This window comes from Drosophila virilis, chromosome 2, assembly GCF_030788295.1.
Source record: "Drosophila virilis strain 15010-1051.87 chromosome 2, Dvir_AGI_RSII-ME, whole genome shotgun sequence".
Classification (NCBI taxonomy): Eukaryota; Metazoa; Arthropoda; class Insecta; order Diptera; family Drosophilidae; genus Drosophila; species Drosophila virilis.
In genome coordinates, this window is record NC_091544.1 from 31,149,338 (window position 1) to 31,161,866 (window position 12,529).

At 38.4% G+C, this 12,529-nt stretch overlaps 1 protein-coding gene across 8 annotated transcripts; it reads left to right on the plus strand.

Annotated features, from left to right (window-relative positions):
• Positions 1 to 5,079: 5,079 nt before the first annotated feature.
• Positions 5,080 to 12,487, plus strand: MICU3 (Mitochondrial calcium uptake 3). 8 transcript variants are annotated; one of them, XM_015170679.3, is made up of 11 exons: positions 5,081 to 5,378; positions 8,591 to 8,735; positions 8,794 to 8,904; positions 8,979 to 9,026; positions 9,325 to 9,407; positions 9,540 to 9,605; positions 9,763 to 9,834; positions 10,296 to 10,385; positions 10,481 to 10,886; positions 10,949 to 11,106; positions 12,206 to 12,486. In XM_015170679.3, the coding sequence occupies exons 1-11, from the start codon at positions 5,130 to 5,132 to the stop codon at positions 12,287 to 12,289; spliced, it is 1,512 nt and encodes a 503-aa protein (XP_015026165.1). In that variant the 5' UTR covers positions 5,081 to 5,129; the 3' UTR covers positions 12,290 to 12,486. The 8 variants fall into 8 exon arrangements, with proteins under 8 accessions (XP_015026160.1, XP_015026162.1, XP_015026165.1 ...); XM_015170674.3 differs by lacking the exon at positions 12,206 to 12,486 and having other exon boundaries at positions 5,080 to 5,378; positions 10,949 to 11,509; XM_015170678.3 differs by lacking the exon at positions 10,296 to 10,385 and having other exon boundaries at positions 12,206 to 12,487.
• Positions 12,488 to 12,529: the final 42 nt, after the last annotated feature.

Below are 12,529 nucleotides of genomic sequence, written 5' to 3' on the forward strand. Positions count from 1 at the left end.
CTTGGTTGCTGGTTCTATACAAATTTATGAATGCATTTAAAACTATATTTCTATGAACGCAACAGGTGCGGTAGAATTTATGGTAAACTTGATACGATTTCTGACCCATTTCGTTAAGCAGATGCGAGTGATTCACTTGATGAGCCAACCGGCGCCTGTCGCCAGCTTCTCTCAGCCACATGAATGTCATCATCAACTGGCCAAAATGAAAACTTATGCGTTCGACACATGCAACATGGCAATCCGAATGCGAATCCATTCGCTGCATTCCATGGTGCGGGTGCTTCCCACATGACGACAACGACGACAGCTAAATGAATCTCATTTAATTTGGCAAAATATTTATGCATTCCGCATTGGCTTTGATTTCTTTGGCTTTGGGCTAACAATTTCAGCTTTTGAGACACGCCCAAAATGTGCCGGCCCCTAATTTATGAGCGTTATGAATCAAAGAAATCTGTCACACAACTTTATGACACTTTTTTTCGAAAGATTTTTTTATTTCATTTTTATTTTATTTTTGTTCAACTTGTTGCTGGCTGACATTTTAATTTGGCAGCCATCGATGGCAATTTAATAAATTAGGCGCTTGAGTTTTAATGGGATCGCATGGTCTGGCCAGTGTTGAGCAATTTACGGGCGGCAAGTGAAGGGCATCTTCACACACTGGCCAGGCAAATGGGAACCTTGAACCACGAATCCGCTGAAACTGATATTTGGATTGAACAGAGGGAGCTTAGAAGAGTTTTCCTTAAGAGGATATAAGTTCATTTTTAAATAGTTCATTTAAAATTAATATCAAATCAAACAAGAGTTTAAATAACAAAGTTAATTTTTATATTAACCTGATATATTTTAAAAAATAAAGAATGTTTAACGTTTCATGATAGAATTTCATTATTATTGTTTTTTGCTTCTTTTCAAATTATTTAAATAATATGAAATATATGCATATTTAAAATTCCAAAGTTTTATAAATTTCAAGAATTTTTTCAATTTGATTTTGTATATTTAGAATATATTAAAAAATATTTATCACTTCAATCATTTCTCAAATATTTCAAATATTTCTAGGCCTAAGTTCTTAAATTTCTCTTTTTATACAAAAATTCCTAAGCTCAGACGCGTTTCAGCTTTCATCTTATCTATGGTAGCTCCTTGTCTTGTTACGATTCCCAGGCATTGCCCGGGCAGCAGACAGACACCTGTCTAATGATGGGGCATGTTGCATCTGAGAAACTCTTGAAGCTTTAATGTGAGCAATTTTTATTGTGGCTGCAACGAAATCGATATCAATATCGCGGCTATTAACCAAATCAGTGGAACGGCTATCGCGCGATAGACAACAATTTATGGAACTTGCCAGCAATAACAATTAATAAAATTAGAAGAAATCAAGAAAAAAAAAAAAAACAGAAAAAAATAAGCTACAGCGCAGGCAGCTCTGGTGGCCAATGGGACATTGGGGGCTCGGGTTACGGCCATATCAAAACTTAATCACGAGACAAAGAGAGGTATTGAGGATTGAGAATTCTGGAGTTTTGTGTTTTTTCCTTTTCATGCGTCTAGCGCCAGTCGTAAAGAGCTGCAAACCGGCCCGTTGAACCGTTAAGACAAGCAGCCTGAATTAGTATAGAGAGTCTGTTTAGAGTCTGGGAGAGTCTAGAGTCTAGAGTCTAGACTGTAATCCTTTGGAGATCTTGTTGCGCGATAAACTTGGCTCTGCGTCTGATTAGTGTGGCCTAATGTGACAGCCAAGCGACGTGTTGCAGATGCTTGGTCGCGCGTTCCCTAACTGTAGTTTTTTGACTGATGTAATTGGAGCGGCGGCCAAGCATTGTTGACCAGCCCGTCCCGACCGCATAAATCAAGGTGCAACAACATGTTAGATGCCGGCCGACGCAGCCAACTTGTTGAACAGGCCCAACCGTGAAAACCGGCTGCTGTTGCCGGCGCCCCCAACAAAAGAATACCACAGTTGTCCTTAGCTAACGCGTTAGTGTGCTTGACACCCTTTCTATACCCTGTACCTAGTGAAATTAGGTAAAAGTAGAATAACTTGCAGAATGTACCCACACAGCTTAGTTTAGTTAGCCTTGTGCGTCTATTGATGAATATATAAATGGATTGTTTATACGTAGAACCAGTCTTGAAAATGATCAATTTCCACATATTCCTAAATTTGTAATACATATAACATACTCAGATCATGTTTTTCTTACTCAAACTAAAATGTTGGTAAATATTGGAGACACAGCCCTGATGTTTGGTATGTAAACACATATGAATGCTATCTTAGAAGGTTGTAAATATCATATTGATTACACATTAATTATCAAAGTTATTAACGAAGTAAAATTTGAAAATTTGAAGAAATCGTACAGCGTAATCTAAATATAACTAATAACAATATGATGTATGTTGCGAAGCTGGGCATAGGATATCTTCTCGTCAAACACATTCGCCTAGAACACACGTGTGTTATTTGAATGCATGATGCGGCATGAGCTGTTCGTGCCCCAGCACCTGTCCCTGCCCCTTCCCCCACCCCACATTTGCCGTTAAGATTTACGAGTATGTGTTCGTTTGTGTGTGTGTGTGTGTGTGTGTGTGTGTGTGTGTGACAGGGCAACGCCTTGCTTAAATCACGCGTGTGGTCCTCATTTAATTACAACTCAATGAGTTCGACCGAACTCGCCCAACAGGTGGTGGCCGCAGAATTACCCAACAACAACAAAAATATATACCATATTCCCTCCTCGGAACACCCCATCGGAAACCTCGAGGCAGATGCATCAACTGCTGCCCAAATCACTTGACACAAAATGTTCTTTAACTGATTGAGCATTGACATTGAACTCTTTTATTTTCTTATGGCATTCAAGTGTTATCAGAAACGATCGAACGAAAATAAATATCTGATCAGTAAACCAGCCGAGTTTGTGGGAAGACCCCAAACGTTGACATATCTCAATAATCAGTTTATTAAAGAGAAGGCGCACAAATGTCTGAAAAAAGCATAGGACACCAGCTCATATATCAAAAACTCATAAATTTACCGTTAGATGATGCGTTAATCGTTTTAATATTCAGCTCAATATTACCGAAAAGCTGGTTTAGTGAGGGAAAAATTTTGACTTGGAGCTACCTTTTGTAGCTCCTAAATGCCAAACTAATTAACTTTCGTACAAGCGGAGTTAACAAAAGAATAACGTAAAACAAACGATTTGCTTTCCAATGCCGAATATTAAGTACCCTTTTATCCAATTCTACAGGAACTGATCTCTGATGCTGGATTAACGCAGATTTAATTTTTAATATGGTTTGCTTCTGGCTCCGATTCATTTTTGTGGCTTTGTACGAAATACAAATTTTAACCAATTTGAGGCAAATGTTGAACAGATATTGTAAGAAAACTTGTTTTTAATCTAAAAGTTTTATACAATACCTGCTGTAAGCGATAACAACTCGTCTATATTACTAAACATTCTTCTTCAATAATATACATTTGTCTTTGTGTTACACATTTTATGACTTAATTAGTAATCCCAGCGCAAGAGTATTAAAGAAATACATGTATTTGGCCTCAAGGCTGGCGCTAAGTTTGGGGCCAAGCTAAAACAAATTTTTCTTATTCTTTACTTTTTCTTTTTTTGGGCGCTGCAATAAAAAACGTTGCGGTTGCAAGTCAAAAGCTAATTGAAACGACTTTATTACTACCAAAAATTGAACTTTTTAAATTGTGTATAAACGCATGCCTCTGTGTTTTTAGCCGCAGGATATTCATAACAGAGACAGAAGTGGAGCGGGGGGAGAGGTGGAGAGGGAGAGCAAAGCGAAGGCGTCAACAGAAATGTTTATGTGCCAACGGATATTTATACGTTTTAATGGCTTACGAATTGTATTTACCAAGTTGCAGACGGAAAGACTGGCGCTTGGGCCGTTGGACAACGCTAAACTTTTACAACTTCGCAGGAAATGCTGCTGGCGAGCCAAAAGGAAACACAATCCTTGGCATAAATATGAGCCATACAAAAGATGAAATGAAACTAAAACAGAATTTAATAATTTACGAGCTCATAACTGGTAACAGAGAAAATCGAAACCCCCAGCGCCCGATGGGACCCGACTTGTCGTCTTAAAGGTTTTCGTGTTGAAAACAATGCCATCCGTTTCATAGAGCCCATGAGATGCCAGTTATGGAGCGTGTGGTGTCAACTGATCTTGCGGCGCAGACTGAAACTTCACCTGTGGCCTCTTCAGATGGACCAAAGGGCGCAGCTCCTAAACAAATCTATTGAAATCGATATTTTCTTGTTTTTGCTTGCGGTTCAGAACATTTCTATTGAATTTGATGGGCCAACAAACCGGTTTTGATCTGAATCGTATAGCATTGATATCCAATTGGTACATTTGTTTTTCCTCTAAATTATTTCAACATTTTTATTGATTCGATTGGCTGTGAGTCATTTGAGCTTTGGACTTGAAATTGACGCAACGGTTTCAGGGTGCGGGCGCGTCATCGCGCGTATTTTGGACATGCCTAATAAAATAATCAAAATTAGCGAAAGTGAGTCAAATGTTTGTTGAGTGTTCCGGTGAAAAACCGCAGCGCTCTACGCTGCCAGGATTTAGAAATAGTTTTTGGAAATACGTAAATTGGAAACTTGTGTGAATTTGGGCACGTAGCACACCAGCACGTCGTTGGGCGCAGCATATAGCTGTCAATATAAAAACATATAAATTGATTTACAAAGTCAATAAGAATTTAAATGTTTTGGGGTGTTTTCAATTGAATTTCTGCTGAGAATTCAATTGAATTTCTGCTGAGAATTCAATTGATAAAAATCAAAACGAAATCTGCACAGCATTCAATATAGTTTTGGATACTGGTAACGTAGTAACACAATCAATTCAAAGAAATTTGCAAACAAAAAAACATTTTTTTTAGATTCAAAAGCGCGCCACTTGCCGACATGACGCATACAACTCTGTGTACTACTTTGCCTAGGTGGCAACGCTATGCGCGCCTTACGCGACGAATGCACAGCGCATTACGTTGCTTACGTTTTTCTATTTGTCACTTCGTTTAGTTTTTTCTTCCAAGCAGCGCGTAGAGGCCCTCCGCAATGGCAAAAGTAGTGGCGCGTTTAACAGTTAAATCTAGTGCACTTTTAACCCAACGACCAAGTGTAACCGTGTATAAAGCATGTTGCCGAAATGCAAGCACAGGATTTGCGAATAAATTGCCACCAAGGAACACACATCGTCTGCTGGTTCTGGTGGGCGGCAGTGTCGCCTCATTGGCGGCATTGACTGCGTTTATTCGACTGAGAAGCGCTGCGAATACAGCGAATGCAATGCGAAAGAAGAGCCTGGTAAACACAAACAAAATGAAAGACAAAAGCAGCTAGTGATAACAGCGCATTTGTGTGCGTGAGTGTGTGTGCATGTGTGTGTGCAGCAGAATATGGAAAAGTCAATAAATGACCGTAAAAGACTCGCGCAGTTATTTTTAGCTTGGGGCAGCTTACGTTACGCAGCGCAGCCAGCTGTTGCGTTTTGCCATAACGTAACGTCAAACAGCTGATTGACGTTCAGTGTATGTTGTTTTTGTTTTGCTCGCCGCATTCGTTGCGTTTTTTAGCTGCCTTTGCTTAGATTGGCTTTTAATAAACAATAACAAACACGCGATCAGGTCCCTCGCCTACCCCCGCTGTCCTAGAACAGCTTAATTTTTATTACACATTTTGGACTAGCTGTAGGACGGAAAACAAAAAGTGGTTCACGGTCTTTATCACTTTTTGGGGGGACGCCGTTTTCGTTTTGTTGTTGCGTGCTCAAGTTCATTGAACAACAATAAAACCAACAACACTAAAAAACTTGTCTTCAAACCTGTTGACACAGTCAGTTTTTTGTTTTTTTTTTTTTTGCTTTTGTTGGTGTTAGGTGTTGCTAAACCCCAAAACTGTTGACGCGCCGTTGCGTGTCGGCTGGTCTGATAAGCGTTTTTTTTATTTTGTTGTTTCTTTTTCGGTGGTGTGAAGCACTAATATTTACATTAAGTACTTCGGGTAATTAGTTGTTAAGGCTTGAGCAACATGTAATACATAAAGCTCTTTATTGTCGTTTGTATTTAATCATGCATTTTCTGGGGCAAACAAAGACTTGCTCTGTCCTGCGTTATTTTCCCATTGATGCCTAAAGTATAATATTCTTGAGACTATATTTTATAATATTTCCATTTATTGAACTCCCCCGTCTTGCACCCGAAGTTGGTGAAATTTGATAAAAGAAGACGTTTCACTTTTGTCAAACCTGGAATTTATTAAAAAAAATTTATTTACATATTGGCAATGATTGATCCATGAAATGCTCTGTGTTAGACTTTGGGTCCATAATCTAAGGTCATGTTTAACAACAGATTGTTTAAATTGCGACAAACGAGTGTTTTGTCCATTTTGAAATGTATTTGAGAATTTATACAAAATCGTTTAATTGATGTTACTTTCGTATCATCAGGCACAACGGAACGCAGATAAATAATGAGTTCAATTAGTTGTAGGAAAATGGAATACGATGTTGTTCTCAGAACTTAGTTTGCTTGCAACATTATCTAATCGTACTAAATGGTGGCTTTTATACTCGTGGAAGGATGTCAGCAAATTTCTTATTAAGTGTTTCAATAATAGAAAAATATAGCCTTGCTCGTCAATTTGAACTCGGAAACTATCGTAGTTGGAATCAACAAATTTCGTATATACAAAAGCCTTGCCGTCGTCATTCAAACGAAATCATTTTGACCCGACTACAGGGTATCTCCTAGTCAACCAATTTTTATAGTTGTTTTTCAGCGACATTCTTAGACACTTTAATACGCCAATTTACATGTTCATATCATAGACAATCTATGTGATCTTGAATATGTAATTGGCTTTGCATTAATTTCAACATAGGTGCCACAAAAAAATGCTTTATGTGCCGCAACTGTGCATATTCTTTGCCACACACCTTGAAAATCTGAGGAACGACCGCAACAAAAACAACAACAAGAATAATAATAATAATGAAAAGTGCATTTGGTTTTTGTTGATAAACTGTCCAAGTAGCTGCGAACTCCGCCCACGCACCTGACAACGTGCCCAGAACGTACGCTGACACGAATGCCAGCTACCACAAAATTTATCTATCAATCGATCTGGCTAGTGTGGATTTGGATACACCCACCATAAGGCCAGCAGGCGGGCGGGCCCAATGCCAGACGCAGGCGTGGCTATGTTTCGGGCCGCAGCGTCCCTGACATGTGCCAAGTCCCTGAGCCAAGTTATGACAACCACGACGACGACGACGACTACGACGACGACGACTGCTTCTGATGATGACGAATGAGCTTTAATTGTTGCCTATAAAGAATAAAAAAAAGAAAATACAGCGCCTGCAGAGCGCCTGCGGCTCTCCTGTCTGGTCTGGATGATGTCAGCCCAGTTATGAAGAATTAACACACGATTCAATTGCAGCGCGTGGGCGTGAATTGAGGCTGGTGGCTGCTGCACATGTCTAACATTCAAATTGCGCGCCGGTCTCTGTCTTATTAAGACCAAAACCTCTTGAAAATGGTTTTCGAAAGGGGTATAATCAACTTGTACAGGCAGAGAAGAGAGAGAGAAAATATATGCTTGATCAGTTAACAAAGGCAAGAGCTATAGATTTTCAGGCATCGTAAAGGGGAATGGTATAGAGGGAAAAGCGGAAATAGTTCTCTAATTAAAAAGTCTTTCAACGTAAGTTGGAAGCCGATCTTGTGATAGTCAAATAGATTTATTCCCCGGTTGCGGGTGGAAATATTCGGAGCCCAGACAGTCAATCGGGACAAACAGTTTTATATAAAGAGATTACGAGTGTGTGTGTGTGTGTGTGTGTGTGTGTGTGTGTAGGCTGCAGGGTATCTGTATGTCTGGCACTCACAATTGGAGCAATTTGACTTGTTCTTTTTCGGGGGACATGTGCCCCAGACAGTCGAATTATGCATGTGGCCTGCAAAATTGAGTCATTCCTTGGGGCGGCCACTGCCCACATTTTGTGTGTGTGGCATTAAATGTCAGATTTATGGAGCTTAAGCCAATTTATTATATGAGCATATGTGCCGCCCCCCAAAAAAAATCTTGTGACCAAATCAATTTGGCACTTTATTGGCCCTGGCTGTTTAGCCATGCTTAACGTGGGAATCCTGTCCAGCGCCAGCACAGCCCATTAATATTACACTTTAAAGGCATACACGGCAGACTGCAAATCAGAGTATATATCACATCTGATATTCATAATAATTTTGCTTGCAGTTGAGGTCGCATTTAAACATTAATCAAAACGTCACCAGACGCTCAGCCTGGTTTCCGATATCGATCGGTTATTTGTCGTCTGCATTTGCCGCCTTTGTGCGCCAGCGGCGGAAATTTCTGGCGATCCAATCTGGCGCTGATTTATGCCCATAATACATGTGCACATGTACATATATGCTATATATATTCTCCCACTATACTGAAACGCATATCAAGTTACCCAACGATTCATCTTTTATCGTCTATCAATAAAGCATCGCGATGATACCGACTTGGAGAATGTTAAACTGACCGCACGTGAGCGCCGCTTCATTAAATTCGCTTCCGTGGAGTACGAGGATCAGCTGTATATGACGCCACAGGATTTTCTGGAATCTGTTGTGGAGCAGGAACCCAGACGTGAGCATTAAAGTTATTTAATAAACCTAATTCAATTCAATAATTATTGATCTTTCAGCTCGTCTGAAGCGTCGCGTGCTTAGCAGCGAGGAGGTTGAAAAATACAAGGACAATACGCCGGCAGTCAAAAAGGGTTCATCACGTCTCTTTCGCAATCTCAGGGACAAGGGTGTGTATGCCTAAAATAATTATATATTTATATGCAATATATATTAATATACATTTTTTTTTTTTATAAAACAGGCATTGTTTCCTACACGGAGTATTTGTTCTTGCTCTCCATTTTGACCAGTAAGTTTTGGAACGCAATTGAAACGACAAGAAACTCAATAAAATACGATCTGTAAAATCGTTAAATATACACTAAAATCTATATACATATTGTATGCTTGTCATAATTCAAAGAGAATGAGCATAGCATTATTGCAATATTAGTTATATCAAATAATAATTCGGTTCACGAGATTCTAAAAAGGGAAATATAAATTTGTGAAAGTTTGATTTATTTTAGTAAAAATGTTGTTTAAACTTTGTTATGATAATTATATTTATATATATTATGATTTTATTATGATAATTATGTTTACAGAACCCAAATCTGGCTTCCGCATTGCCTTCAACATGTTCGACACGGATGGCAATCAGCGTGTGGATAAGGCCGAGTTTCTAGTCGTAAGTGTATAAAGTGATCAATTTATCTGCATTTGTATATTATTTATGTGATCCCTATCATTTGTTATATTAATTATTTTTATTTGTTTCTTTATAATATACTGTTTCTTTTGTCTAATCCTAATTTAACAGATTATTTCCATATTGGCCAGCGCCTTCAAGTCCATACAAGATGTTGACCCAAAAACCAAGGAAATTGTAAGATTTCATTTGATTTATTATTTCTCTATGTTTTAAATAATTTTTAATTCTATCCAAAATCAAATAGCCAGCGTTAGTGACAGGAATTTTATAAAGAATTTAGTTTACATTTTGTTTATTTTAATGTTATAATTTATTTAATAATACGATACAGATGCGACGCTTAGTACCTTATGAGGAACCCACATCGATTAAATCTTTAGCCGTACCACGACCCAAGGGTCTTGTAAGTCTATGAGGAATTTACCAAAAAACAAAAAAAAAACTATAGCTTTGCTTTCAGAACATAAAAACGCGTTGTAAAATATGCGCAGAACGCATACGTAGAAGCTTAGCATAGTTACGTTTGATTTCACGTTGCGTTACGTTACGTTATGTTATGTTACGCTATGTATAATGTTGTTATGTCCAAACCTGTGCACCTACCTGCCTTGTATATTTTGCTAGCGCCCAGTGCAATTAAGCCCTTAAATTTTTTAAAATTTTGTATGCTTTAATATTTTTCTTACGTTATGCACTTACGTTATATTTTGTTCTTTGCGTTCTTTTTTGAAATTCCTATGCCCAACTGTAACCGAAAACCTTTACTTAACCTAACCTAACTTTTCTTCTCTCCCAATCTAACCAAACCCCAACTTTCCAACAATGCTCCCATCCCAACGTATTGTATATAAATCAAATCCCCAGATGGAGCGCATTTTCAGCGGCGCTTGGAGAGAAAAACACGGCGATCAGGCGTCGGAAAATCAAGATGAAAATTCCGATACGCCACACGAGGTAAGGTTGAGCATGCGCCTGTGTCTTATGGTGTGACTAAACCGAATATTGTTAATAAAATATATAAGTATACTAATAGTATTTTCAATTTGCAGCGTAATTTTGCGGATGACGCTGAGGGTCTGCAGCGACGTCATGTGGTGTCCACCACCCTGCAGCTGCATCTGTTTGGCAAGCGCGGCACCGGCGTCATCAACTATGACAACTTCTATCGTTTTATGGACAATCTGCAGACAGAGGTGCTCGAGCTGGAGTTCAATGAGTTCTCCAAGGGACAAAGCTTTATAACCGAACTGGACTTTGCCAAGATCTTGCTGCGCTACACGTATCTGGCCACAGATGAGTACGATGTGTTTCTGGAGCGTTTGCTGCATCGCGTCAAGGATGAGCAGGGCATATCATTTAACGATTTTCGTGACTTTTGTCATTTTCTCAATAATCTCGATGATTTCACCATAGCCATGCGCATGTACACGCTGGCCGATCGCTCTATATCCAAGGGTGAGTCGTGGTCAATGCGTACATAAATCTGTTAAGCTCATAAATTTCTATTTCCTGAGCAGATGAATTTGCGCGCGCTGCCAAGATCTGCACTGGCTATTGCCTCAGTCAGCATATGATTGATACGGTCTTTGCCATATTCGATGCGGATGGGGATGGTCTGTTGCATTATAAGGAGTTCATAGCCATTATGAAGGATCGGTTGCATCGTGGGTTCAGAGTAAGTGGTCTTTTCTTTGAATACAATGAGGCACTCGATGCATACGATGATCCCGAGTATCCCATGTTTCAAGCCTGGCGCCATAGCGTCTGTCGGCAATTGGACTTCTACATTGACAGCGATGCGCTGTGGCATGAATAATTTAATATAAAACTGCTTTTGATGTTGTTCCTCTTATCGCTTATGTGTGTGCGTGCGCGTGTTTTCTCATTTGTGTGTGTGTGTGTGTAATTTGTTTTAAGCATTAATCATTGTTTGTGCTTAAGCTTTTTATTTATTTCTATTAAATTAATATTCTAATTTGTATTGTACCAATTGTTTAACGACTCAATTGGACTTAGGCACGTCGTATAAACATATGTTTTGATTATTTTTAGTTCTTAATTGGCCATAAACATATTAAAATTTATATATACACAATAAATTGGCTTTTTATTCAATGTTTACTTTAAATGCCTAATACACAAATTGTTACGTATACATAATTTACATGCAGCGATTCGTTTTTAAAATGTTAGCCTTATGCCCGCAATTAATTAAACCCTTTTTTATTGTACTCCATTTAAATTTAAATTCTTTAAAAACATTTATTAATTACTGTTGTTGTTTGTGTGGAATCACGCAGGAATACCACAATTAATTTCAGAGTATTTTTTTCACGCCTTTCATAAACTGACAAATAATCACCTTCATTTGTTAATTGTTTTGTTGTTGTTGTCGTTGTTGTTGATCAGCTAATCAAATATTTTGTTGTGCCAAAAACTTTGTTATTGTTGACACGCCGGACTCACAGACCCATAAAAATAAAGACAGGTCTAAAGCTTCAATTTAGTCAACGCGTGGCAAACACTCGTGCTTTTTTAATGCTTTTTAGCCAACCAAGATGCTGAGATGAACTATAAAAAAAAACCAAAAACACAAGCGCTGCCGAAAAAAGGTTGGTTCTAGCCCGTGTGGAACCTACCCCAGTTAATTTTTCGCTCCATATTGCGTCTCATATACTTGTCGTATCTCCCACTAATTCGCACTTTTTCACTAAACTATGTTTTCGTTAGCCCCACTTAGCCTCAACTAATCGATTAAAACTATTGCCTTACAGTCCGTAGCCAAATCGGAGGGCTGGGACGCCTTCAAGCATTGTCTGTATCATGAAATGGCTGCACTAAAGAAACCTTCCTATTAAACGCTACCGAAACCCAGCAAAAGTTTGTTGATGTGAAGAAACAAAAACTACGCCAAAGTGAAACAAAAACAAAAAACTATATTATCAAATTCTAGTTACAAATTAATTTCTTCTAAAGAAACACAAAAATCTCCTGTTTTAGCTCCAAATTTATAAGAAATTTATTTATTATTGTTAAATTATAAAAGTAATTTATTAATGAGTCTGTTATTAATATAAATTTGTAATTTCTTAGATGAT